Here is a 27,242-nt window from a genome sequence, read left to right as displayed (position 1 = left end):
CTTTAAAAATAAATGATAATACAACAGGTAAGGTACTTGACTTGCATGCTGCTAACCTGGGGTCAGTCCCTGGCACTGTTTATAGTCTCCTGAGCTTACTAAATGTGATATCTAAGCATCCTGGGAGTGACTCCTCCCCCCAAAATAAATAAAAATAAACATGGTGTATAAACTGAATGTAAACATTGGCATCTTTATGCTAGGAAAACCAGTATGTCACAGCTTATGGTTATTTAGTTGAAAAAAATTGATCATGATATTGTGTCACTTTTTCAAGACAAACAGTCATCATCTGTTCCTTCTTTCTAGTCAAAGCAGAACAATTTTCAAATGAAGTGAACTCTAGTCCCAAGAAGCAAATTAAATGTGAAAGTTCAAAAGAACCTCAACAATTTTCCAAGTCATTAGCTCACAAAGTAGGAGAACCATCTTCTCCAAATATCAGTTCCAAGTTGACCCTTTTGAAAACAAAAGAAGAGCATACTTATAAGGAAATGTCGCCCTTGGCCTCAAAAAGAAAAGAGAATGCCATTGAATTGAAAGGAGAGACCAGAACTCCTAAGAAAGCCAAAAGTTCTCCATCTAAAAAAGAGGTAGAAATTTTCTGAAAGTATACATTATTTTGGAGCAGTGTCTTGATCTCGGTTTGATTTTTTTCAGGTTTATTGCTAACTTTATGTCATTATATTAAGATGTTATCTTATTTAGAAGTTCTTGCAGAACATAGGCTATTAGTATAGCTGTATTAATCTATTGTGGCATCTCCCTGGCTCTTGCATACATTTATTTTTGGTTTTGTATGATACTAAAATCATTTTTAAGAGGAAAATCATTGAAATACTGGAGAACAGGTTTTGAAAGTTTTACTTGTTTTCTAATAAATTTAAAAAGCAAATAACCTTTTAGAATGACCAGTTTATGCCAACCTTAGATTCATAATAAGAAATCACTATTTCCTACAACCTCATAAGCACTTAGAATTAAAAGTAGAATATTATCTAATTTCACTGCTTATTACCATTATTTTTAATGTAGTACTGTAAAATGATGATGATTCCAGAAGCTTTTTTTTTTATGCTCATCCATAATAAATAGGCTTAAGGGAACAATTAACTTTCTTGTCTCAGATTTTTCTTCTCTAACTACTTATCTCGTAGATGAATGTTTTTCTTCTAGCACATTCTAAACGTGTTCATTTACAGAGGTTCGTCTAATTAAAGGAGAAGGAATCTTTTTTTTTTTTTTTTGGTTTTTGGGCCACACCCGGCGGTGCTCAGGGGTTACTCCTGGCTGTCTGCTCAGAAATAGCTCCTGGCAGGCACGGAGGACCATATGGGACACCGGGATTCGAACCAACCACTTTTCGTCTTGGATTGGCTGCTTGCAAGGCAAAAGCCGCTGTGCTATCTCCCCGGGCTCAGGGGAAGGAATCTTTAAATGATTCTCTCATCAGTTTTCCATATTGGAACATAAATGTCTCAGAAAACTTAAGTAGGGGCCGGAGAGATAGCATGGAGGTAAGGTGTTTGCCTTTCATGCAGAAGGTCATTGGTTCGAATCCCGGCATCCCATATGGTCCCCTGAGCCTGCTAGGAGCGATTTCTGAGCATAGAGCCTGGAGTAAGCCCTGAGTGCTGCCCGGTGTGACCCAAAAATTCAAAAAAAAAAAAAAAAAAAAGAAAAGAAAAGAAAATTTAAACAGTTTGGGGAACAGCAAAGTATATATATATATATATATATATATATATATATATATATTTTTTTTTTTTTTTTTTTTTTTTTTAAACATTTTTTCTTTATTTGGGGGGGCGCATACCTGTTTGACGCTCAGGGGTTCCTCCTGGCTATGCGCTCAGAAATTACCCCTGGCTTGAGGGGACCATATGGGACGCCGGGGGATCGAACCGTGGTCCTTCTTAGGCTAGTGCTTGCCAAGGCAGATGTCTTACCTCTAGAGCCACCTTTCTGGCCCCAGCAAAGTATATTTTTATCTGCTGAAATATTCCTACTTCCATAAGCTGTTCCCATCATAGCATGTTTATAAGTCACAGTTAACTATTTTCATAGGATTAATGTTTTACATGACTGATTTTCCTATTTAGTTTTGTATTGGAATCGCCTAGGTGTTTGAAATCTGCCTTTTACAGAGGATGTGATCTGGAGAGCAGTATTATAAACCTACCCAATTATGTGAAAGCTTACCAACCTTGGAGGACAGTTGAAAAGAGGCAGGGTTAGGCTCCAGCACAATCCTGTGACAGTGTATTGAACTCACAGCATGACTAAAGCAGCCTGTTTTGTTAGTTAATCATGTATTAATATAGAAGCGATAGTGTCTCTATTCAAAAGTATTTGAAGTTGGCCTGGAGAGATAGTAACAGGGGTTAGTCACTTGCCTCAAATTCTCCTTAACCCCAGTTTGAATCCCTGGTGCTACATATGGTCCCCTGAACACCACCAGGCGTCACTCCTGAGCACAGAGCCAGGAATCACCCATGAGCACCCTCAGATGTGACCCAGTCCTCTACCCACCCTCAAGAAATGTATTTGAAGTGGCTTAGAAGTTAAAAATAATGTAAACTAGGAAGTGTGGAGAAACAGACTATCTATCTTGTAAGCACTTATCAGAGTTATTCAGGATGTTTTTCTCTCCAGGGCGTAAGCCCTGCCATACCCCATAGCTTTGAACTAGAAATGGGGTTTATAGAACTTAAAATAATTGCCCCAGGATTTCCCGAGAGATGCCAATGATTAGATTCCCTAGAAGAATTAGAGTGGGAACGATCACAGTGGTGGAAGAACCACTGTTTCTGTTCTGGGGAGGGATGCCAACCTCTAGTCGACTACTCCCATGAAGCCTTAAATTCTTTCAGTGGCCTGCTTGTACCCCCAATTGGGGTGTGGGGTTTCAGGGCAGTGTTCAGGAGTGAACCACACATAGTGTATCAGCTCATATGATGAGGTTTACTTGGGGAGAATTAGATTTTTCTCAGTAAAATACATATGGGTATATTACGGAATAGGACTTCAATTCAAATGAATTTAAGAAGTAAGCTTTTTCTTTCTTTGCTTGGGGCTGGCAACTTGGATTCTCAAGCTAATTGCTCTCCTCAGGAAACCACACAAAGGTGGGAGAAGGGCTAGTGTAGAGATGTGGAAATCCAGGACCAACTTTGAGGCTAAAATTCACTTCAGAGCTAGCCACTGAGACTTACTGTTTTGTTAAGGATGCATTGTTTCACTTTTACACGAGTTCTGTGTGATTTTTTTCAATTTCTTCCTCCCCCTAGTCTATAAGTCCCGAGGATTCTGAAAAGAGACGCACCAATTATCAAGCTTATCGAAGTTACTTAAATCGCGAGGGTCCTAAAGCTCTTGGCTCCAAAGAAATCCCAACGGTAAGAGGATTTGGGGTGTATGGCTCTCTGGCAAGGGAAGTGGGGGTGCTAGTGTCAGTTTCTAGCAGCTGAACTGAGCAGTCACAAACTGCAGAAAAAGCTGCACTCAATGTTCTTACTAGTTAGATGCATCTTACCATATGAACCAGTGCCAGGCATTTGGGTTATTTGACTTTGTGGAGAAGGTTTCAAATCCATGTATTATTTTTGATCATTTCAAGCCAAGAATTCTAAAGCTTAAAAGGACTTTGAGATGCCATTATTCACATCTTCACCTTCTAGCAGGTTCCTTACTGATCACCTGAACAATGAGTGAAGCGTGGGTTGTATTGGGATGTTACCTTAGTTTGGTTTAGTGGCTTCTTTCCCAGCCTGCTTTTTAAGTCTGTATTGCTTCACTATGTTCAATTCAAAGAATTAGAAGTACCCTTGGAATGGGTTACATAAATTCCATTTTGTTTGATAGTATGATTTTTATCAAGCCACCGCAAAAGCTAAAACAGCAAAAGTAAAAGTTATCAAACATGTATAAATAAACTATACATAGTTTCAGTTAAGCATGTCTCCCCTGTCCAGCTTTCTTTGGCCATTGTCCTTTGTCTTATCCCCTTAGCTTTCCTGTCAGGAGATAAGATAGCCAGGCCTTTGAGTTAGTTAGGAAGATGAGAAGATTTACTGTATAGTTGGGTTGTCAGGCAGAGAAGAGGCTGGAACCAAAGCTTACATAGTTTTTTAGAATCCGAACTTCTCTTTCTTCTTCAACAGCAGCATGGGTTTCACTTCTGGTTGTTTAATTAAAATGGCCATGCTAATCAGTGGTTTAAAGATGTTGGAAAGTAGGGACCGAAGAGTTAGCATGGAGGTAAGGCGTTTGTCTTGCATGCAGAAGGCGATGGCTTGATCCCAGCATCCCGGCATCCCATATGGTCCCCGAGCCTGCTAGGAGCAATTTCTGAGTATAGAGCCAGGAGTAACCCCTGAGCGCTGCCAGGTGTGACACCCCCTAACCCCCCCCCCAAAAAAAAGAAAAGATGTTGGAAAGTAGTGAAGGGTTGGGGTCTGGCACTGTAGCTTTAATAGAACACATACTTAGTATTTATGAGTCTTTGGGTTTAGTTTCCTTGTTCCAAAACAAAGAAAAAAAGTATGAGTAGAAAGCTTAATAAACTGTGTTAATTGTATTGGGCAATGCATTTTTGACTGCTGAATTTATAAGTTTATTTCATGTTAGCCTTCAGAAGATGTTCTCAGGATTTACTTTCAAGTTCTACTGTTCTGAAAATGCCCGACCAGTTTTTCATGCTGAGATTATGATGTCAAATAAGAATAATCAGCTTCCTGTAGTTTTGATGCCAAATCCTCCTTTGGAAAGCGCTCGTGTAATTTCCTCTCTGCTTGAACATTTTGGTTTTTAGGGAGCTGAAAATTGCTTGGAAGGGCTTACTTTTGTCATCACTGGAGTGCTGGAGTCCATCGAACGGGATGAGGCCAAGTCTCTGATTGAGCGGTATGGAGGGAAAGTAACAGGCAATGTCAGCAAGAAAACCAACTACCTGGTCATGGGCCGAGACAGTGGCCAGTCCAAGAGTGACAAGGTAAGGGCAGCTTTCTGGTGTGACCACTGGACTCTGCCAAGTGATGGGAGAGAAGGGAGAGGCATCTCCCCTGCATTCCACAGCACATTGTTGGCAAAAGCCCGGGTTTGGGTTTTCCAGATGAAGACATATGCTCACAGATTCTCTGGCATGCTTAGTGTAGAATTCTCGTCTCTGTCCTTCTTAGTATTCAAAGGCCAGAGCAAATGCTGTTTTCTTCTAGTGCTTAGTTGGCCTTGAGAGTGGGCTCTGTGCTTTTATTGGAAAGCAGTTGGGGCTGTCGGGATGGTGTTGAGCTCCAGATAACAACAATCCATGGCTGACCCTGTTCTCACCCCATGAGCTGCTGCTTTTCCACACCTGACTGGGAGCCCAGAGTTGTCAGTGGCTGGGCTGATCCAGGAGCACAGTGGTGTAGCTCGGCTCATTTTTGCTTCCTCTGTCCTGAATGGGGGCCAATTTAATCAAAGCGCATGTTGCTATTGGAGGGGTGTAGCTGAGTGGCAGAGAGCCTGTGAGGCCTAGGCACCATCCCTCTGTCCCCCTAAACCACCTATCCAGTGAGTTTCCCCAGAAATAGCTCTTTCAGACATTTACTGAAGGGGCTCATGGCAGAGCGCATGCCTTGCATGTGTGAGGCCCTGGTCGATCCCTGGTACTACACCTATACAGTTCTGCTTAAGTCTCATGTTGCTAGAACAGAACTGGCTCGTTGTCCTTTAGATCTCTGTGGGAGGTCTGGGAGAATGAGGGCTGTGCTGATTGTTTTGACCAATTATGATCTCAGTGTCACTTGGAGACGTGACAGTCTACAGGAAGGAGCTTGTTTAGCAGAAAGAAGATGGGGAGAGTCAGCTGAGTAGATTTTGGGGAGGATGAGAAGAGCTGGACTTGGCCTTTCCACAGAAGGGAAGGTTCAGCTTCCTGAAGAAGTGTTTAAATGGTGTGTCAGGTGCCAGGTGCTCTTGGAGACATGTCCATAATTTTTTTTTAAGGGCACCTGTTTAGTGATTAAAAATAAAAAAAGATGGGGCTGGAGAGATAGTATGGAGGTAAGGCGTTTGCCTTTCATGCAGAAGGGCGGTGGTTTGAATCCCGGCATCCCATATGGCGGTGGTTTGAATCCCGGCATCCCATATGGTCCCCTGAGCCTGCCAGGGGAGATTTCTGAGCGTAGAGCCAGGAGTAACCCCTGAGCGCTGCCGGGTGTGACCTAAAAACCAAAAAAAAAAAAAAATAATAATAATAATAATAAAAAGATGGACCACAGGGGCAGGAGTGGTGGTGCAAGTGATAGGGCTTTTGCCTTGCATGCACTAACTTGGGATGGATTGCGGTTTGAGTCCCCTGGCATCCCATATGGTCCTCCAAGCCAGGAGCGATTCCTGAGCACATAGCCAGGAGTAACCCCTGAGCATCACCGGGTGTGGCCCAAAAACAAAACAAAAAAAATCAAATAAATAAAAAAGAGTCACTGTTAACTAATTTATGATTGTGGTTTTTCACTTACAACCGTGTGTGTATACAGATATATTGTTCTTGCTTTTCTTATAAATAGTAAGGGTTAAGGTTAGATCTGGTAGGTAGAGTGCTTGTTTGGCATGCTTGACCTGGAATTGATTCCTGACATCCCATATGGTCCTCTGAACCTGCCAGGAGTGATTCCTAAGTGCAGAGCCAGAAGTAACCCCTGAGCACCTTTGGGTGTATGGACCTCCCTCTTAACTTTCCCCCTGAAAAAGTCAAGGCTAAGGTGGAGTTTTAATGATTTATATATTTTTTTATCAACAGGCAGCAGCCTTGGGGACAAAAATTATTGATGAAGATGGCCTGTTAAACCTGATTCGGACTATGCCAGGCAAGAAGTCCAAGTACGAAATAGCAGTTGAAGCTGAGGTCTGTTTGAAAAGAACCTGGTATGGGCCAGGGAGATGGGTCAGAGGGTTGTAGCACAAGCTTGGCTTTTGAGTTCCATCCCCAGCACAGCCAAGTCTTCTGAGCACTGAAGTAGGAGTAGGAACAGTCCTTTTTTCAGTGGCAGTTTATATTCTGTGATGTGGATGGGCAGCATGTCTTTTTTATCCAGTTGTTAGATGATGGACATTTGAGTTATTTCCACTTGGGGACTACAGTATAGTTATAAATAGTATAACTGCTTTATGATCAGTTTTTATAGTGACCGTTTATGACCAGTTTTTATAGTGACATTAACTTCGAATTGGAAAATTGGAGGAGAATAAAGAAATGCTGGAGAGATAGTATAGAAGATAAAGCACTTGTTTACACATGGCTAACTGGGTTCAATCCCTGGTACTGCATTTGGCTCCCTGGGCACCTCCAGAATGATCCTTGAGCGCAGATCCTAGGTGTGTCCCACAAAAACAAATAAACGAAAAACAAACCCTTTTAATCCCTTGTTTTTCCAAACTGACTTGAAACATTTACTTTTAATAACTAATCTGCAGGGGTTGGAGAGATGGCACAGTGGATAAGGTGCTTGCTTGCATGTGGCTGACCTGGGTTCAAGCCCCAGCATCCTGTATAGTCTACCAGGAATGATTCCTGAGTGCAGATCAAGGAGTAAACCCTGAGCCTGCTGAATAGGGCCCAAAAACCTGAAGGGGAAAAAAAGTACTCTGGGTCTAGGAGTTAGCTCAAAGAGCTAAATGTATACTATGTATGAGGGAAGCCCAGTCTGGTTCTCTGGTACCACATGGTCCCCTAAGCATTGTACTGTGAATAGCCCCTGAACTTTGCTAGGTATAATGATTTAAAATCTTTCCATATGTCCCCTTTTATATGTCCCCCCATCTAAAAACAAACAACATCCTATCTGTTCTCACTTGAAGACCCTGCATTTAGGTGCTTTTTGGGTTTGTTGTTACAGACATTCATTTTGGGAGTGGTGGGGCCCTTGTGGAAGGACAGGTGTGGGCTGAGGACACCCTTGGCTCTCTCGGCCTATCTTTAGACTATGCTTCTTGCCCTTTCCACTTGCCGTTGTAGAATCTGATGCAGGATAGATAATGCTGCCTCTCACCCAGTACCTCTCCCCCTGTGTATCTATTTTTTTCTTCTTCCCCAGATGAAGAAAGAAAAGTCTAAATTGGAGCGGACACCCCAAAAAAACAACCAAAGAAAAATGAAAACAAGTCCAAACAAGAAGGAATCAGAAACTCAAAGGAACAGACGAACTCCCCAGAAAGGTGGCATCCTCACGCCAAAGAAACGGGGGCCTACCCTGTGCCAGTTGGACTCGCATGTCACGGAGCTGCTGGCCAAGGAGCCACAGGGCATCAGTAGGGCAAGGACTGCGACTGAAGGCTGCAGGGAAGACAAAGCAGAGTCTTTGCTTTGGGTGGATAAGTACAAGCCCACCTCAGTCAAGACCATCATTGGCCAGCAGGGCGACCAGAGCTGCGCCAACAAACTTCTGCGCTGGTTGCAGAACTGGCACAAGGCTCCCTCAGAAGAGAGGAAACACGGTGATTGAACAGTCCTGGGTGTGCATGTGTGCATATGTGTATGTGTGTTTGTGTACTTGTGTGTGTGTCCATGGCTTCCGCACAATAAGGCTCAGAGCTGCAGGCAGCCATGATATGTAGGGAGGTAGGAAGCATGAGAGCAGGGCTGTAGGATGTGGTCACAGGTGCCTACAGCTCAGTCTCCTGCAACTGCACAGCTCTTCTTACTGGCCATAACATGCCTAATGGGGCGATTCTCACTCCCCTCGCTTTACAGAGGGGGCCACTTCTGAATGAATGTCCCCCCTTGGGAAGTGCTTGGGTAAGAAAGGCAACAACACATACGAATATTGTTGTAAAACAATATGTCTGAAAAAGAGAAAAAGAGATGTCTGGCTCCCGGTTCCTTCTTTGATTCTGGAGGCTAGCTCTTGCCAGGTATGGGGTTTGGGTAGTCCCCAGGCCATAGGCCTTCTCCCTAGCTGGGGCGGGGGTGTGTGCTGGGAGGCTTGGCAGCCCCCCAGCCGTCCTCCTCTTTCTCCCCTGGACTCCAGGCCTTCCCTGGGTGCCAGCCCAGGTGGCCAGAAGTGGGTGCCAGGTGAACTTTAGAGGGGTCCTCAGGCTCCCCCCCCCTTACAATAGGGGAGAGTTTTCCTTTTCTCTTGGATTGAGGTGACCAGGTGAGCTGAATTTCATCAGGCATCCCGGAAGCTTTCCCGTGATACTTAGGGGAAGTCTTGTGCACATGTAGAAGTGGAGAGCTTTGCTCGGTGCTAAGTGGTGCTAAGCTGATGTGCAGTTATTCCTCCACGTCCAGTAGGTAATCAAAGTTAACCTTCTGGGGCTTGTGTTCTTTCCTAGCAGCCAAGTTCGGTAAATTTGCTGGCAAAGATGATGGCTCCAGTTTTAAGGCTGCGTTGCTTTCAGGCCCTCCAGGTGTTGGCAAAACCACCACAGCCTCTCTGGTTTGTCAGGTGGGTGTGCCGTTGGCCCAGTGGGAAAGGGCTGAAGCGGGATATGTGTCCGTGTGCATTCGTGTGTAGTTGTTTATATATGGCATCTGTATTTTTAATCTTTTTATGCATATACTTCTCTAAAATTAGTCTTTGTTTTGGGGGGTTATAGGGGCTCTCAAAGAGTGAGCAGGCTCTCAAGGCACTTCCTGGCAGTTCTTTACCAACCTGTAGTGGCTCAGTGTGAGGGCCCTAGGTCACAGTATTGTGAGGGCTCTGCTAAGTGGTGCTTGGGGCACGTAGAGCTGCTCAGGGATACCTCGTGGTGCTGGCGATTGAACAAGGGTCAGCTACATATGAGGCATGTGCCTTAATCCCTGTGTTGTATACCAGCTCCATTTTGGGGGGAGGAATTAAAAAAATTTTTTTTGTTCTTCTGTTTTTTTTGGGCCATACCCGGTAATGCCTCAGGGATTACTCCTGGCCCCGCTCCCAGAAATTGTTCCTGGCTTGGTGGACCATATGGGACACCCGGGAATCCAACCATGGTCCATTCTAGGTTCGCACGGGCAAGGCAGATGCATTATCGCTTGTGCCACTGCTCCAGGCCCAGAATTTAAAAATTTGGATCATACCCTGCAGTGTTTAGGGGGTTCTTGGTTCGGAGTTCAAGAGTCAGTCTCGGCAGTGTTCAACAGACTTGCTGTGTTGGGTATTAAACCTAGGACTCCAGCACTTCAGCTTATTGAACTTTATATGGCTTTAAAATTAAATCTTATAAATTTTTTAGGGTTTTGAGAAATTTTATAATTTTCATTTTTTTTAAAGAGTATTTATAGGGCCAGAGCGATAGTGCAGTAATAGGGTGTTTGCCTTGTATGTGGCTGACCCAGGATGGACCTCGGTTCGATCCCCAGTGTCCCATATGGTTCCCCCAAGCCAGGAGCAACTTCTGAGTGCATAGCCAGGAGTAACCCCTGAGAGTCACTGGGTGTGGCCCCAAAACTAACAAACAAAAAAGTAATTATAATATTAGTATTACCAGGCAGTGTGCTAAGTGCTTTCTTAGGATCTATTTTAATTTTTATTACTTTTGGGTTTGGGGCCATATTGGTGTTCCTTAGGGTTTCCTCTCTCTGTGCTTAGGAGTTGCTCCTGGCAGTGCTCAGGGGACCACACAGTGCTGGGGATCAAACCCAGCCCTCCCATTTCAAACACCTTGACCCATTTTTATTTGCCCTGTTTGGACACAGAGTTACAAAAATGCATTTAGCAGACCCTTAAGGGTACATGTATCTCTGTCTCTTGTGCTCTTTCTGTGCATAAACTCTGGAACTTTGACCCTGTTTTCATTCCCATGGGATAAGTAATGTGGACTTAGGAGCTGATGGCAGAGTACCAGCCTGACCTCTCTCCCTGCTGCAGACCTGCTCTGGCTGTCGTCTCTTTGACGGGTTATTTAGACAGTGAGAGATGAGGCACTAGGATAAGCCAGAGTCCAGGTGTTGGAATGATCCTACTGTGTACAGCCCCATAACTATATATACCATTCCATGGATATAACATGATATATGGATATAACATGAGTGATAACATGAGGGGCTTCATCTCTGCCCCAACAGCAGGAGTTTTTTTATTGTGTGGACCACTGCATAAAAAATTTTTTTTTGGATGTCACACTTGGCAGTGCTCAGGGATTACTCCTGGCTCTATACTCAGAAATCGTTCCTGGTAGGCTCAGAGGACCATATTGGATTCTGGGATTTGAAACACCATCCTTCTGCATGCAAGGCAAATGCCCTACTTCCATGCTATCTCTCTGGCCCCTGCATAGATGTTTTGTTGGTTTAAGTACTTGTGCATTTTCTTATCTATTTTAAAACAAGAAATATATTTGTTTTTTTCTTTGGGGGGCGGGGGCTACATAGAAGCAGGAGGTCATTTACTGCAGGTCTGATGGTTGGGTGCTTAACTGTTCCAGTCATGGTTAGGGACTTTTTGCTTAGGGATCCTCCTTGCAGGGCTTGGTGACCACATAGGAAGCTAAGGACTGAACTCCGGTCAGCCATAAACAAGGCATGTGCCTTACCAGCTGTACTGTCTCCATCTTGCCCGAGAATAGATATATTTTTAAGCAGCAAACTTTAAGCAGTAAGCTTCATACATTATACTCTGGTAATTAATGAGTCATCTGCAGAGAGTTTTAAGACCGAGCTATTTGTATGTGTGTGTTGCATATAGTATTTTAAATAGTCTTAAATATTGAGTCCTGTTATGATTGATCTTACTATTAGTATCATGTTGCATCTTTCTTTCTATTCCAACCATACTTCTATTTTTTTCCTATGTTTTTTAAATAATCTTTTGATGCTAATTTGCATTGTTGACCATGGTTTCTGTTTTGATTAGGAATTGGGATATAGCTACGTGGAACTGAATGCGAGTGACACTCGTAGTAAGAACAGTTTGAAGGAGATTGTGGCCGAATCACTGAATAATACCAGCATCAAAGGCTTTTATTCAAGTATGTGGCTTTTGGGGGAAAAAAAAATTTTTTATTTGGTTATATAAGATAAATAAGTACCCTTCAATATTTAGTTACTGGTATTGAGTGCTAAGATGTGTGTGGCCTCTGTTGAATCCTGTGTCTGTGATAGAATTAGAAAAGCCTCTAATGTAATTCATTCACATAGGACCAGACTTACCTTGTTTTAGGTCTTTTTTTTTTTTTTTTAAATATCATTATTTAAGCACCATGACTACAAACATGATTGTAGCTGGGTTTCATTCATAAAAGCAGCACCCTCCCTTCACCAGTGCAACATTCCCACCACCAATGTCCCCTATCTTCCTCCTCCCCATCCCTTGCCTGTACTCTAGACAGGCATTCCACTTCTCTAACATTGTCATGATAGTGTAGTTATTTCTCTAATTGCACTCACCACTCTGTGGTGAACTTCATATCTTGAGCTGGTCCTTCTGGCTCTTGTTTTAGGTCTTAAAGTTTTCTCAGAATGTAATAGAATTATATATTCTGGGGACTGGAGAGATAGTATAGGTGACTGGGTGCTTGTCTTGCATGTAGCCCACCCCAGGTTCATTTGCTGTTGTTCTTTTGTTTTATGGTTCTCAACCAATGATGCTTAGAATTTATTCCTGGCTCTGTGTTCAGGGACTGTTTCTGGCAGGTTCAGGGAGCATAGATGCCCAAGATTGACCCTAGGTCTGCCACATGTAAGACAAGCAACCCACCCACTATTCTATTATTCTGCGCCCCCTCCCCAACTTGGTTTGTATCCTGATACCATACATGATTTACCAAACTTCATTTAGAGCAGGGGTCTCAAACTCAATTTACCTGGGGGCCGCAGGAGGCAAAGTTGGGGTGATCCTTGAGTGCAAAGTCAGTAGTAAGCCTGAATATTGGGGGGTGTGACCCAAACAACTAAAACAAAACAAAAAGAGATTCCTCTAGGGCAGGGCCACAAAATGTACGGAGGGCTGCAAATGGCCCTTGGGCCGCGAGTTTGAAACCCCTGATTTAGAGTGATTTCTGAATGCAGAGCTGGGCATAAACCTGGGGTATGTATTAAAAAAAAGTGCTTGGGGCCGGAGAGATAGCACAGTGGTAAGGCATTTGCCTTAGACGCAGTAGGATGGTGGTTCAAATCCTACCATCCCATATGGTCCCCCGAGCCTGCCAGGAGCAATTTCTGAGCATAGAGCCAGGAGTAATCCCTGAGCGCTGCGGGGTGTGACCCCCCCCCAAAAAAAAGTGCTTATGCAAACTTTTTTTTTTTTTGCGGGGGGGGAGGAGGGGAGGTTGTGCTACTCCTGTCACTGCTTGGGGGACCATGCCATCCTGAATGCAGGTCAATTGTATGTAAACAGGCCAATGCTGTTACCCTCTTGTACCATTTCTTTTCCTATATGTATAATTTTTAAAAGCATTTTACATTTGACTTCAGAGGATTTGTAAGTCATTTTCTTCTCTGGAGGAAAATAACAGTATTAGGTTTGAGGTAAGAGAAGCTTGTAGTTAGTTGGAACTGATTGTCTGTGGGACATGAGGGCAACCATAGGAAAGGGCAACATCTGAAGGTGCCTAAAAAATAATCAAGACTTGTCTATGGGCAGAAGAGTTTGTTTCCAGAAGGTGGGAAAGGGGGAGAACATAGCTCCGGATAGTTTGCTCTTACACACAGAGTCCCGGGTTTCCATCCAAGAAACAGAACACAAGGTGCAAGTGCCACCCTTGTAGCTGCTGGGATGATGTGGCCTGAGTTGATGAGGCAAATAGCTGCCCAAATTTTGGACACATACTGTGTTTTTAGAACCTCAAATAGGCATCGTGGCTGCCTAAGTTCTTTGTCCTTACAGTGACAGAAAATCATGCCAATAAAAGAAGCTGCTCAGGAAATGTCGCTTTCAAATACAGTTGGTGGGAATGTAAGTTAGTGACAGTCTGAAAAGCTGTCTGGGTTAAGCATTCTCTTTAACCCAGAAATCCCCACTTGAGCAATTTAGCAGTTGCTAAATTTAGCGTCTGCATTTGTACACAAAACAGCTAAAACGGCTGATACACAGAGATGATTGTGTCTGCACATGTGCACAAGGACATTAGTGTGGTGTATAGATGCATGAGATGAACAGCATCGTCATGTCCCACAGTAGTGACTGAATGGTGGTGGATGTGGGACCTGCTCTGTGCTCCAAGGCTTCCCCGCTTTCCTGCTCCCTTGGCGGTATCTTCCAAGTCAAATACTTCAGCCCAGAGCTGAAGTATTCAGGATGAATGAGGATGAACATTCCGCTGACTCTTGGCCTTTCCTCTCCCTCTCCCTCTCCCCCCTCTCTTTCTTCCTCTCCCCCCTCTCCCTCTCCCTCTTTCTCTCTCTCTCTCTCTTTCTCTCTCCTTTCTCTCTCTCTCTCATCCAGGTTTTCCTTATAATTAGTATCCACCCTCCATAAGCCTATGGAGAGGAAAAAAATTGAACATGCATTTCCAACTTCACAAGCTCTCTCTCAAGGCAAAATCCTTGATGGTCATGGTATGCTCAGACCAGGCACCTTTGTTTGTGCTCGGGCCTTGCTCTGAGAAGGGGATGCAGGTTGGACCACATGGTGGCAGGAGCACAAGGGAGACTCTCCTGCCTCTATGTTCTCTTCTGACTTACCTCATCACTTATAAAAGGGTTACCTGTTACTTGAACAAAATAGCTGTTTTTGAACAACTGTTAATTTGTTTTGTTCCGTCCCATTGCTTTTCCCGTGACCAGGTGGGTCCTCTCCTGCAAGCCTGAAACACGCGCTCATTATGGATGAAGTGGATGGAATGGCAGGCAATGAGGACAGGGGTGGAATCCAGGTAATAGGAAACAACTCTTGCAGGTCATACGCTCACTCTGAGTTGGCTAGAATAGTTAAAGAGCTAAAGAACTGGCATGGGGGTAGCATTTATAGCTAATTGTGAGGAATTTTTAAAAAATGAAAAAATACGGGCCCGGAGAGATAGCACAGCGGCTTTTGCCTTGCAAGCAGCCGATCCAGGACCAAAGGTGGTTGGTTTGAATCCAGGTGTCCCATATGGTCCCCCGTGCCTGCCAGGAGCTATTTCTGAGCAGACAGCCAGGAGTAACCCCTGAGCATCGCCGGGTGTGGCCCAAAAACCAAAAAAAAAAAAAAAAGAAAAGAAAAAGAAAAATACTGGGGTCGGAGAGATTGCATGGAGGTAGGGCATATGCCTTGCATGCAGAAGGATGGTGGTTTGAATCCAGGCATCCCATATGGTCCCCTGAGTGCTGCCAGGTGTGACCCCAAAACTGAAAAAAAGGAAAGAAAAAAAAAAAAAAGAAAAATACCTATATGGAACAGTTTGTTTTAATGACTCTCATGTCGGGAATATGCTTTCCAGGAATTAATTGGCCTGATAAAACACACCAAAATTCCCATTATTTGTATGTGCAATGATAGAAATCATCCCAAGATTCGCTCTTTGGTGCATTATTGCTTTGATCTTCGTTTTCAAAGACCTCGGGTTGAACAGATTAAGGTATGGTGATTAATTTTTTTCCTCCATCATGTTTATTAGTTTTTGAAGATACCTGATAAATGTTTTTAGAATATCTATTGACTGTGGTTTTAAATCTCCTTGGTCCTTTTCAGGGCGCTATGCTATCTATTGCATTTAAAGAAGGTCTAAAGATTCCTCCTCCAGCTATGAATGAAATAATTTTAGGAGCCAATCAAGATATCAGACAGGTAAATTAAACATGTGATGACTGATTTTTATTTTCTATTTAGTCTCTTCAGCTGTAGAGGAATGGAAAGTGGGGCAGTATTTTCCATTTTGACAGAGTCTTATTTACAATTCTTTCAGGTTTTACACAATCTCAGTATGTGGTGTGCAGAAAATAAGGCACTAACCTATGACCAGGCCAAGGCTGATTCTCACAGAGCCAAAAAGGATATCAAACTGGTAAAGCTAAATGTCCAATTTTAAAGTGTTTCCTTAACCCAAAATGTTTGTTTTGTATTTATTAACTCAGCCATAATAGTTATAGTTCCTGACACATGTTTGGAATCTATGGTTTTTTATTTATTTTGGTTTTTGTTCTACCTCTGGTGATACTCAGAGGTTACTCCTATCTCTGTTCTCAGTGTTCACTACTGGAGGTGCTCAAGGTACCATATGGGGTTCTGTGCATTGAACCCTGGTTGGCCTCATGAAAGGCAAGTGCCCTACGTGCTGTTCTATCTCTAGCCCAAAGGTTATTCTTATTTATTATTTTTAGAAAAGTTTATTGGAAAGTAGAGGAGAAAGGAGAAGGAACTCCCCATGTAGGGAGGAAATTAGCATAAGACTAAGTTCGAAAGGTTATCTTTAATTAGACATAGAGAGGCTGCTTAAAGTGATTCTAATTTCAGTGATATTTTTCCCCCATGTACAGTGGACATTTGAGGAAGGGAAAGTTCTATATTTTACACAGATTTCTATAGTTATAAAGTGGCTTTTCCAAAATATATTTTGAGTTACAGCAATAGTAAACGCTAAGGTACTTGTCTTGCATATTTAATGCCAGTCATGGTTTGATCCTTGGTATCACATATTGTCTCCTAAGCACAGCTCGGTGGGACTCAAGTTCTCTCTCCCCCAAAGAAAAACCCAAGTTCTTCATGGTAGATTTTATGGTTTTAATGGTCTTGCAACCATTTGAGTTCAAACAGAACATTTGAGTTCTGTTTTATCAAATTACTAGCAATCATTAAGTAGTATTTTTTTCCTTTCACGTTTAAAAATTAAGTAATTTTATTTTGTTTCTATTTTTGGTCACACCCAGAGGTGCTCAGGGCTTACTCCTGGCTCTGCACTCAAGAATCACTTCACACAGGTTTGGGGAACCATATGGAGTGCTGGGTATAAAATCCTTTTGGCCTGTGCAAGGCAAGCACTTTATCAATGTACTGTCTCTACAACACCCCCCAAATTAAGGGGGTTTTGGGCCACACCCAGTGACACTCAGGGGTTATTCCTGGCTATGCACTCAGAAATCGCTCCTGACGGTTGCCATATGGGACACCGGGGGATCGAACTGGTTTGTCCTAGATCAGCCACGTGCAAGGCAAACGTCCTACTGCTGCACCACCACTCTGGCTCCAAAATTAAGTGCTTTTAATAGAAATAGTCTTTTCCTTTTTTCTTTTTGGGCTACACATCCATTAGTGTTTAGAGATTATTCCTGGCTCTGCACTCATGAATCACTCTTGGTGAGCTCGGTGGACCATATGTGGTTCTGGGGATCAAACTTCGATTGGCTGTGTTCAAGGCAAGTGCCTAACCCACTTTACTATCACTCTGGTTAATAGCAGTTTTAGGTTGACAGAAAATTGAGTGGGCGATACAAAGATTCACCGTACACTCCTGGTACTCATAAAATCTATAGTCTGTATCTAGGTTTTTTAAGTTCTTTTATGGTCTCTTTGCTTTTGTTTTGGGGGCTATCCCTATTATGTGGTGTTTGCCCTCAGTGGTGCTTGGGGCCTATGGCATTGAACCTTGGGCTCCAGTATACAGTCTATCCATTTGCTATCACCAGAGCTGCCATGTGAGTTTAATGATCAATTTTTGTTTTCTAATTAAAACCGAAAAAGTTATTATAGTTTAGGCAATATAATTAGAGTAGTATTAAGGGTTATGTTTTTTTGATATGCACAGTTACATTTTACTACCTCCAAAATACCAAACACACAGAGTCCTTGTGTTACTTGAAGTTACCCCCTCATCTTCCTTCTTCCTTGGTAATCCCTGTTATAGAACCCACATGTGCTACAATTTGTTCATTCACCTATTGAAGAATCTCTTATTGGATGCTTTCATGCTTTGGCAATTTTATTATTATTATGGTTTGGGGGCCACAACTGACTGAACCCAGGGCTTACTCCTGGCTCAGTTTTTAGGGATCACTTCTGACAAGGCTCAGGGGCTCATCTGAAATACCGAGTATTGAACTTGGCTTGATCTGGGTACAAGGCAAGCGACCTACTTGCTGTACTATCACTCTGGCTCCAAGGTTTGACAATTTCAACTTAAAGTTGCTATAAATCTCCCTGTTAGGCTTCTTCTGTAGACACAACTTTCCGTTTTTTTGAGATAGTCACTGCAAAGTGTGATGTCTCAGGGTCATGGTATGAGAAGGTCGAGTAAGGAACAATTAAACCATCTTCCCAAGTGGCTGAACCCTTTTGCATGCTACCAACAAATGAGTGTCCAATGACACTCATTGAGGCCATGGTTGGTGCTGCCACTGTTGGGTATTGGGCATTCACCAAGAGTCCTTTTCTCTTTTCAGGGTCCTTTTGATGTTGCCCGGAAGGTGTTTGCGACTGGAGAAGAGACTGCTCACATGTCATTGATGGACAAATCGGATCTCTTCTTCCATGATTATTCCATCGCGCCCCTCTTTGTGCAGGAGAACTACGTCCATGTGAAGCCCATAGCTGCAGCGTGAGTATTCTCCGAGCTAGTGAGGGATGGAAAGGGCCCCCTCTTATAGCTGTCAGAGAGGGCTGGGGTGTGACACAGCCTCCACTCCTGCAGGGGTGACATGAAGAAGCACTTGATGCTGCTGAGCAGAGCAGCTGACAGCATCTGTGACGGGGACCTGGTGGACCGCCAGATCCGGAGTCAGCAGAACTGGAATTTGCTGCCCACCCAGGTAAGCACCTTGTGTGCCTGCAGGTGTGGGCGTGGCTTTGGCACAAGAGCAAAGATTTGCTTCTAGTTGCTGGGATATTTAAGATCCTTATTAAACCCCTGGTTAGGGCTTTTCTATCAACATTTGCAATGATATAGGGAAAAAAAAAACACTCTATAGGCAGTGTCACTTAAATCAGGTTAGCTTTATCTTTTCAGTGTTTCAAGCTGTTTTTATGTAAATAGAAAATTTGATTTGGCTCATTAAAGGAATCTGAAGTTTCAGTTGCTGTTTTATTTCAAGAGTTCATTTCTTTGTCATTTCAACTCACCCTGAATGGTTCATGATTTTCTGATTTTCTTCTTTCTGGCATGAGGCAGAATGTTTAGATTGGTAAATTTATTATTATTATTGTTTTTTGTTTTTTGTTTTTTTTTGGTTTTTGGGCCACACCCGGTGATGCTCAGGGGTTACTCCTGGCTGTTTGCTTAGAAATAGCTCCTGGCAGGCACGGGGGACCATATGGGACACGGGGATTCGAACCAACCACCTTAGGTCCTGGATCGGCTGCTTGCAAGGCAAACACTGCTGTGCTATCTCTCCGGGCCCTATTATTATTATTGTTGTTATTATTATTATTATTATTGTTATTATTATTATCTCTCTTATTCAAAACATTCTTTTGGACCAAGGAGATAGCTCAGCCTTTGAGTTTGGACTCTGGCACTGCACCAGCAGGAATGGCTCCTGTGTTCCTAAACTGTACTTGCAAGAGTCCCCAAAAATTCGTAATTACTTGTACTTATTTGAGTTTTGCCTTTTTTTTTCTTTTGGCACTTGGCACTTGGGTTACTCCTGTCTCTGCACTCAGAAATAACTCCTGGTAGGCTCAGGGGACCATCTGAGATTCCAGAAATCAAATTTGGGTCAGTCTGGGTGGGCCATATACTAGGCAAATGCCCTACCCACTGTGCTATTGCTCTGGGCCCCAAGAGTTTTGCATTTTAATCCAGTATTATGGCCTACATCCTAGTTCCTTTCATTAAACTACACTAAACAAAATTACAAGAACATTGATATAGAAAATACAGTTTGAAAACAGGCTACTACACTAAAGTATGCCAATAAAACATGCAATTGGAAACATTAATTAGGGAAAACTAGAAAATACATTTATATCAACAAGACAATGACCTATGCAAGTAGGGTCAAGAGATAAACCTGAAACAAAGTTAAGATGCAGGAGGTCCTTAAAAAGTTTTTCCATAGTTGAGCTTAGCTGATGTTCTGTTCTTTCTCTCCCGTTTTTTTCTATTTTTCCCTCACCAAATTGTCCATATGCAGATAAGCTGTGGGCTTCTCCCAGGGTGTGCAGACTCACCATGTGGCTGTGGCTCCTCCATGGAACCCCTACCCACAGAAACCCGGGCCCTACTGGAGTCCTGGGCTGGAACTGTGCTGTTTTGAGAACTTAGCCACTGCTGCAGCCTCAGTTGCTGCCGCCTCTCCGCCCCTCCTGGCAGCTCTTATTGGAGCGCAGTGCTTGCCTGCAGGGAGGCAGCTCTCCATCACTGTGACGTGGTGTCTGGGAGTTTAAAGTACTTAAGGTCATCTTAGCCTGAAAGTCTGAAATTTCCAAAGCTCCATGTCCTGGGCTCAAGGTCTTATTTCAGATATCAGTCCACTATCAATAAAGCCTTTTTTCTTTCTGGCCTTTTTCCAATCAGTGGCTTCTATAATTCTGCAAATTGGGAGGCCATGGTCCTTGGAAAAAGCACTTTTCATAGAAGAAAAGTCAGGTGCCTGGGCCTTTGGGGAGCTGCTCCAAGCTTTCAACAATCCCCTTTTTAAACCTGGCCGATCTGCTGCCAGCAGGGGTCTCTGCCATGTTTAGATCAGATGCCATGTGGCCCGGTATTTTGGACTCTCCTTTGTTTAGGGAAGTTTAATGAACGAGACTAGAATGTTCCAGGATAAAAGTGCTTGGTTAAATAGCACTAAGAATTTTAAACTACAGGTGTATTTTGCAGAAAAGTTCAGTTTATGGAAAAGGCTGATATTTTAATGACACATTTTAAACTTTGTTGCTATGGGAATATTAGGGTTCCAGCCTTTGGCTGGCAGAAGTAGGAAAACAAAAGATAACATTCCCTCTTTTGCTTCTTTTTCAAACACAGAAGTGGGAGATGTTACTCCTCCCAAAGCAAAATGCTAATGTTACCTGATGGTCTGACCCACAGCTGGGAGGGGTCTGGTTGGTGGTTGGTAATTTAAGGGGTTGCGTGGGGGGGAAGGGGGAGTAGAGATCCTTAGCAGGGGAGAGAGGCTCAGCGGGGGAAGGAGCAGGAAGGAGAGGCAGGATGGAGAGATGAGAGACCGGTTGGGTGCAGAGAGGCCACATGTGAGATGTACATGGCAGTTAGGGCCTAAATAAAGCTTCATGTCTGAAGTTTGACTGCTGTGGGTAATTTTCTGACCGTTATCTTGAGCCCTCAAACCCGCCAGGCCAAAGAAGCTGTAGGTGTCGGGCAGGCCGAGAAAGGCCCCCCATCCACTCCATAACCATCAAGGACTTTATAGTTAATATTTAATTCAGATTTAATATTTTGGAAGCATTTCTTTTTTCTTTACTTAATAATTGTACCTTTGAGCATTTACCCTAGAGCAGGGGTCTCAAACTCAATTTACCTGGGGGCTGCAGGAGGCAAAGTCGGGGTGAGGCAGGGCCGCATAAGGGATTTCGCTTCCCGAATATTCGCAATAAAAAATCGCATTCATAAGAAAAAAATCGCAAAAAATCGTATTAAACATTTGCATACCCCGAACGGAACTGCTCGGGGTATGCGAATGTTTAATGCGATTTTTTTCTTATTAATGGCGATTTTTATTGCGATTCGGTAATCGAATAATCGCGAATACTGCGATATTTGAAGGCTGGCCGCGGGCCACAAAATGTTGTACAGAGGGCCGCAAACGGCCCGCGGGCCATGAGTTTGAGACCCCTGCCCTAGAGGAATAACTAGAGACACAGGTATTGCCTAAGTAGTTTCGGACAGCATAATGTTAGCATTTCTATGGCCAGCAGTAGGAGACCAGTCAAGTTATGGTAAATTCTCTTGATGGACTACTCTGAAGTTTGTAAAATTATTTTTCCTGAGCACTGCTTTGGAGATACTCTCTCCTCAAAAAATAATTTTAAACGTAATATGACTGTGGAGTTGATTTAATATGAGAAACTGGGAATATCATGCAAAAGGCATGAGTCCTATGTTCTGCCCCTCGCATCCCCTCAGACACATCCAGTGTAGCCCTTGGGGCTCCTGAGCACTGCTAGGAAAGAAGTAAGATAGGACATTGTTAAAACTAGCAGGTCGGGACATGTGCTGTGATTTCTACCCCTCAGCCTATGGAAGTAGAGTGGGTCTCTGGCTTGGGGTTACATCCACACTTTGAGTCCTTGTGAGCACAACCTGGTTTGAGCCCTGGCACCCAGGACAAGAGAACAGGAAGGGAAATCTCAGCACAGATGGCATCTGAGACCTTTTTGAATAAAATTGTGCAATTTTCTGTAACAGAGATAGAACTTGAGGACATTATGCTGAGTGAATTTGGAAGACAAGGGATGGACAGATGATCTCTGTCATTTGTGGGACCTTCAGAGACATAGCGAGGCAGCAAAATGTGGCAACTAAACCACACAGTTGAGTAGCGGAGGGAGACAAGTACATCGGAGTTAGGTGTGGCGCCTAAATAATGTCCAGGAGAAACCATTATTCATTGTATCACAAGCAAAAGTAAAGTCCAAACAAGAAAAGACCTTTCATTTCTCAGGCCTCAGCTTCCTTTCTTCTTGCCATTTAGGCAGTCTGAGCTTGCTTCTTTATGCTGAGAGACCTGGTCTGTGGGGTGGTCTTTCTGCCCACGACAATTTCCTCATGGTCCTTAAGGTGTTCTGACTATTTGCTGGAAGATGATGTTTCCTTAAGGAGCCTAAAGTATTTTGTTTTGAGGACATTTTGGGAGGTGTGTAGAGGGGAGAAGCACACCTTCTTGCTCTACTCAGCCCTCCTAGCTGGACTTGTGGAGAGACCATACTTGAAGCTGGAGTTGGCTGGGTGCAAGGCAGGCGCCTCCACCCTGAAGTCACCCTCTGCCTCCACCCCAACCCCCAACTCTGGCACCCCCACAGTCAGCTCTCTTGGGGTGCTTCCCTTCGTCACAAGAAGAGACAGGAAGGAGAAGGTCAGCCTGACTGCTGGGCTCAAGGGCCTGGACTGGGGTGGCCTGGTCTCCCTGAGAATGTGTGGAAGCCAGCAGCTATGCCATCACTTTTAAATTCTATGCTCTACCTTACTTTTTCAGGCCATTTATGCCAGTGTCCTTCCTGGAGAACTAATGAGGGGCTACATGACCCAGTTTCCCAACTTCCCGAGCTGGCTGGGCAAGTACTCGTCCACAAGCAAACATGATCGCATTGTTCAAGACCTGGCTTTGCACATGAACCTCAGGTGAGTGATGCCTTCTGTGCTGGTGCTGTCAATGTGGTGGATTCAGTCCTTTCTGTGCTGAATCCACAGTGGAGTCTCAAGGCATGTGTCTCAGCATTGATTTCATGACTAAAGACATGAGGAGGGAAATTTCCCCCTTGAATTTTGTGATCCATATTTTTCTTTCTGTTTGCTTTTAAGCCACACCTGATGATACTCAGGGGTTATTCCTGACTGCACAGAGGAATCATTCATGGCTAGCTAAAGGGGACCATATGGAATGCCATGAATTGAACCCAGGTTAGCCGTGTGTAAGGCAAACACCCTCCCTGCTGTATTACAGCTCCAACTTCAGGATCCAAATGTTTCATGATCACTATCACGTTTGTTTCATTACTTAAGATAATTTGTAGAATAAGCCAGATGGTAGATATATCATGACCTTTTTTTTTCTAAAAATATATTTTTATTTAAGTAACATGATTATAGTTGGGTTACAGTCACAAACAAAATACCCCCTTCACCAGTGTAACATTCCCCACTCCCAGTGCCCCCCTCCCCCCTTCTCATCCCCTGCCTGTATTTGAGACAGGCATTCTACTACAGTTACCGTATTTGCTGGCATATAAGACGACCCTTCAACACATGAAAAACTTCCTAAAAGTCTTAAAAGTAAGTTACTTCTTAAAAGTAAGAGGGGTGCGGATCACTCGTCCCTGAAGCTGGAACAAGTTTCAGCATGCCGTATACCAGTATATAATATGACTCCCGACTTTTAGGAAGTTTTTCATGGGTTGAAGGGTCGTCTTATACACCGGCAAATACGGTATTTGTTTTTAAGTTCAGTAAATGTTTTTTTTTTTCCTTAAAGGATAAGGATTAAAAAAGAATAATAAAGGTGCGACAGTGGCAATTGCCGTTGTTTGCATTGGCCCAGAAAAATATGGGGAAAACGGAAAAAAAATCCGTGGCCTGATTACAAGACCTTACCTCTGAAGTTTATTGTCATAAGACTGACTCTGGGCTCCAGGCATACCAGTCTGTCCAATCTGAGTCATTCTCCATGGTCCCGGTGAAACTTTTTCACACTTTAGGTGTTGTTGATATCAGGTTCCTATATTTAAAGATTCTGTATTCTATGCATTTCTTTCATCGAAGTCAGGCTGATGTGGAGCATCCTCTAGTTTCAGTACACCATTAGATGCAGAGCGATCTGTCCTGCAAGCAGGCTGTAGCTGAGTCATCTGGGTGTTGAGAGCACTCTTTGGAGTAAGACAATGCCAGAGCAGTGGTTGGTCTTCCCTGGTAGAGGTTTGGATCCTGGTAATGTTATAGACAATTGTGATTGTTTATCCATTGTTCAGAGGTATATGGACATTGCCCATTTTTCTGAGGTGTAAGCCAAATCATTATGCCAATGTTCAGGGTATAAGGCCTAACTGAATTACCAAATTTGTGTTCCCATCTCTATTAGATAAGAACTTGTTTGCATATATATTATTTTCCCATTTTAATGTGCCTATGCAAAAGAGAAACAATGCCACAAGATATGGTTGGTGTATCTGGGGCCTATGGATAAAGCCCAACATTCCCTGAAACTTGGTTCAAACATGAATTCTATACAGAGATATTTTTCTACCATCATTGCTTATAAAACAGATCTCAATGGGGGAAAAGCAAACAATCAAATAAAATAAAAACCAGTGGGCAAAATGGTCACTATATAAGGATATTCGAAAAGAGTTATAGATATTAAGGGAATACATCTGAGATATACAAAGGAGATACACGTGTCCCTTTTGTGTTTTAGAACTAGTCAAGAGGGAGGGTGTTATATCATGACTTTTAAAGTTGAAAACTTTCGGGGCCAGAGTGATAGCACACACGGCCAATACAGTACGGACCCCGGTTCGAATCCCAGCTTCTCATATGGTTCCCTGAGTCTGCCAGGAGTCACTTCTGAGTGCAGAGCCAGGAGAAACCCTTGAGTGCCACCCCCCCCCCAATTTGAAGACTTTCATTCTGAGGTACTGCTGTCAGCTTCAGGTCATAGCTGTGTCATTGGAATGTCACATACTGTCTTGACTCCAGAATAGTTGAAGAGGAAATTATTTAAATGAATGAACTAGTTTTCACCTATCCTGGAGTAAAGGAACCAGTCTTTTAGGATCTATAATACAGTTTAATAAGGATCCAGAATATAGTTTAACTGTAACAAGTATATACTAGTTCGTTGAACACAACCTTACAGCAGTTAAAAGGATGTTCCAAAGTTCCTTGGACAATTTTGTTGATGTTCATAAACTTAGAAATTGTGCACGGACTCTAATATTTCTGAATGGTTGGAGTGTTTTAACTGAGAGAAATGTCTTGAGCAATTTTCCTTTCTCCTGTGGTTCTGGGAGGAATGTTCATGTTTTGGCCACCCTTAACATTTGGGTTAAAGATGAACTGATAAGATTTTATTTTCTATAAAATATAAATGTTTAATTTTTTCCTTTGAAATATGCCCCCCTCCCCAAGCTGCAAATTTTTTACTAGTTTTTAACTTCTTGGGGGGCTGTCAGAGCCACTTTAGAAATCTGAATGCACTTCCATCTGCTTCCTCCAGATCCACAAATAACATATTTTTAGAATTACAGATTTCTGAGGTATGACTCAATTTAGATTGAACATTTGAGAATTCTCTGGGTACAATGTGATCAGATTCTATAAGAAGGAAGATGACATGTAGATTTTATTTGCAAGAGAGTAATTTTAGATAAAATGTCATGGTTTTCTGGGATGTTGTTCTTATAGTACTTGCTTTTACATACCAGTCTTCTTGATTATGAAAAACTGAACACCTAGAGGAAATCAGTAAACTTAAAAACTATCTCTTTTTGAACTCTTTCCCTGGTAATAAAAGTTGTGGAGCCAGGATCTAGGTCTCTCATCAGGATTTTTTCTGATTTCTTGTGACTCAGATATTTATTTACTCAAAGCAGAAGCAGGACCCCTATAGGTCATCTTTGTTGTTGGTTTTGGTTTTTGGGCTACACCTAGCATTCATTGTTCAGGGTTTCCTCCTGGCTCTGTACTCAGGAATCACTCTTGGTCTGGCTCAGAGGTCCATATGGGATACCAGGGATCAAACCTGGGTTTACTGTGTGCAAAAGCAAGCACTTCAGTTGCTGTAGAATTTCTCTGGCCCCTTAGATCATCATTTTTATTTATTTTTCACCTTAGGTCACTTTATTTGGTGGTGGTGGTGGGGGGTGTTGAGTCACACCCGGCAGCGCTCAGTGGTTACTTCTGGCTCTACACTCAGAAATCGCTCCTGGCAGGCTCGGGGGACCATATGGGATGCCGGGATTCAAACCACTGTCTTTCTGCACGCAAGGCAAATGCCCTACCTCCATGCTATCTCTCTGGCCCATCTTAGATCACTTTAAAAGAGAAGTTTTATCTTCTTATTTTAATGTGGCCTTTGAAACCAGTACCTGCTGAGATCTCTTGGTCTCAAGTACACATATACCTTTGTGTATCTAGTTTGAAAATGGAGGCACAACCAGGCAGGACAGGCTTAGGCATGAGAGTTACTGCTCAGCTATTTTCTCTCTTTTAAGTGTTAGTATTTAAGAGAGAAAAAGTCACTTCTTGGTAACATTCTGAAGTTTCTTAGACCAGGTAGGGATTCTTTGTCCTCCCCAGACCGGTGGAAACTGCATTTTGATTCTTTTTGAACATTTTCTGAGATTACCTTAGATTTGGAAAATTTCCTATTCTGGAACTAAAGAGGAAGCGTGGGGAAGGCATTTACATATAATTGTTAATGTTATAATCAGGAATGATGTGAGAATGAGGAGGAACTCTTATTACTCTGGAAGCTCAAAATAAGTAAGCTTTGACTCCTTGAAGCAAGAGCTCATAGAAAGCAGGGCTGTTGCCCAAGCCTTCAGTAGCCAGTAATGTGAACCTGCCTCTTTTTTTATTTACCACCTGGATACATAAAAATTCCCTTTGGTATGGGCCCGGAGAGAGCACAGCGGCGTTTGCCTTGCAAGCAGCCGATCCAGGACCAAAGGTGGTTGGTTCGAATCCCCGGTGTCCCATATGGTCCCCGTGCCTGCCAGGAGCTATTTCTGAGCAGATAGCCAGGAGTAATCCCT

At 43.1% G+C, this 27,242-nt stretch overlaps 1 protein-coding gene across 1 annotated transcript in view; it reads left to right on the top strand.

The window, feature by feature from the left end:
• Positions 1 to 27,242, top strand: part of RFC1 (replication factor C subunit 1) — a 74,097-nt gene that overhangs the window by 42,942 nt on the left and 3,913 nt on the right. Inside the window, exons 9-22 of the mRNA XM_049790105.1 lie at positions 310 to 593; positions 3,291 to 3,398; positions 4,814 to 4,993; positions 6,785 to 6,889; positions 8,079 to 8,478; positions 9,319 to 9,431; positions 11,820 to 11,934; positions 14,690 to 14,778; positions 15,325 to 15,462; positions 15,576 to 15,671; positions 15,790 to 15,888; positions 18,260 to 18,414; positions 18,508 to 18,625; positions 22,967 to 23,112. Of these exons, the coding sequence (XP_049646062.1) occupies positions 310 to 593; positions 3,291 to 3,398; positions 4,814 to 4,993; positions 6,785 to 6,889; positions 8,079 to 8,478; positions 9,319 to 9,431; positions 11,820 to 11,934; positions 14,690 to 14,778; positions 15,325 to 15,462; positions 15,576 to 15,671; positions 15,790 to 15,888; positions 18,260 to 18,414; positions 18,508 to 18,625; positions 22,967 to 23,112 (2,146 nt within the window). The remainder of the gene's footprint in view (positions 1 to 309; positions 594 to 3,290; positions 3,399 to 4,813; positions 4,994 to 6,784; positions 6,890 to 8,078; positions 8,479 to 9,318; positions 9,432 to 11,819; positions 11,935 to 14,689; positions 14,779 to 15,324; positions 15,463 to 15,575; positions 15,672 to 15,789; positions 15,889 to 18,259; positions 18,415 to 18,507; positions 18,626 to 22,966; positions 23,113 to 27,242) is intronic.

Source organism: Suncus etruscus, chromosome 16 (genome assembly GCF_024139225.1).
Source record: "Suncus etruscus isolate mSunEtr1 chromosome 16, mSunEtr1.pri.cur, whole genome shotgun sequence".
Taxonomy (NCBI): domain Eukaryota; kingdom Metazoa; phylum Chordata; class Mammalia; order Eulipotyphla; family Soricidae; genus Suncus; species Suncus etruscus.
The sequence above is the reverse complement of the archived record's forward strand: the minus strand, read 5'-3'. Positions and strand labels throughout refer to the sequence as shown.